The 558-nt window shown below is 34.9% G+C and overlaps 1 protein-coding gene across 1 annotated transcript in view; it reads left to right on the top strand.

Annotated features, from left to right (window-relative positions):
* The window catches only part of LOC108796107 (probable cation-transporting ATPase 13A4), a 65,161-nt gene that overhangs the window by 14,170 nt on the left and 50,433 nt on the right, over positions 1-558 (top strand). Inside the window, exon 5 of the mRNA XM_018567515.1 lies at positions 208-288. Coding sequence (XP_018423017.1) covers positions 208-288 — 81 coding nt within the window. The remainder of the gene's footprint in view (positions 1-207; positions 289-558) is intronic.

Genomic DNA, 558 nt, shown 5'->3' with positions numbered 1-558 from the left:
ATATATATTATAATATGATTTGGGCACCCATAAATACTTTGGATTACAAAAATATTTTAGGTGTGCAAACCATATAGTATCAATTACTAACTTGGCTGCTAGTTTCCCACACGTTGTACCATAGTTTTAGATGTGCCATGTGTGCAAAAGGTATGTGCAATGTCTACAAATCTGTTTTCTAATGTTTCTCTTCTTCAACTTATTCAGAATGCTGGAAGATACCTACATATGTTCACAGATCCATACAAGGTTTGGTTTAGGTCTGAGTAAAGAGGAACAGAAAGTAAGGTATGAACTTCATTACTTCCAATACAGTGTTAAAGGGTATTTTAAATTTGAGAACCCCCCTTCCCCCCGATATGTTTATGTCTTTTATTCACACAGCATACCTAAAAATAATAAAAAAAATATCTATTTAGCTGTTTCTTGTGAGCAGGATTATACATAGGACTGTACAGGCAGCTTCTAGTGGTTAGAATAGATGCCTGTAAGCTGATAAGGGACTGACTGAGGCACACATTTATTTAAAAAGTTAATTAACATACATTTGGGGGGGGG

Source organism: Nanorana parkeri, unplaced genomic scaffold, assembly GCF_000935625.1.
Source record: "Nanorana parkeri isolate BGI_ZX_2015 unplaced genomic scaffold, ASM93562v1 scaffold29, whole genome shotgun sequence".
In the NCBI taxonomy this organism is placed as follows: Eukaryota; Metazoa; Chordata; class Amphibia; order Anura; family Dicroglossidae; genus Nanorana; species Nanorana parkeri.
This window is presented reverse-complemented; position numbering and strand designations above follow the sequence as displayed.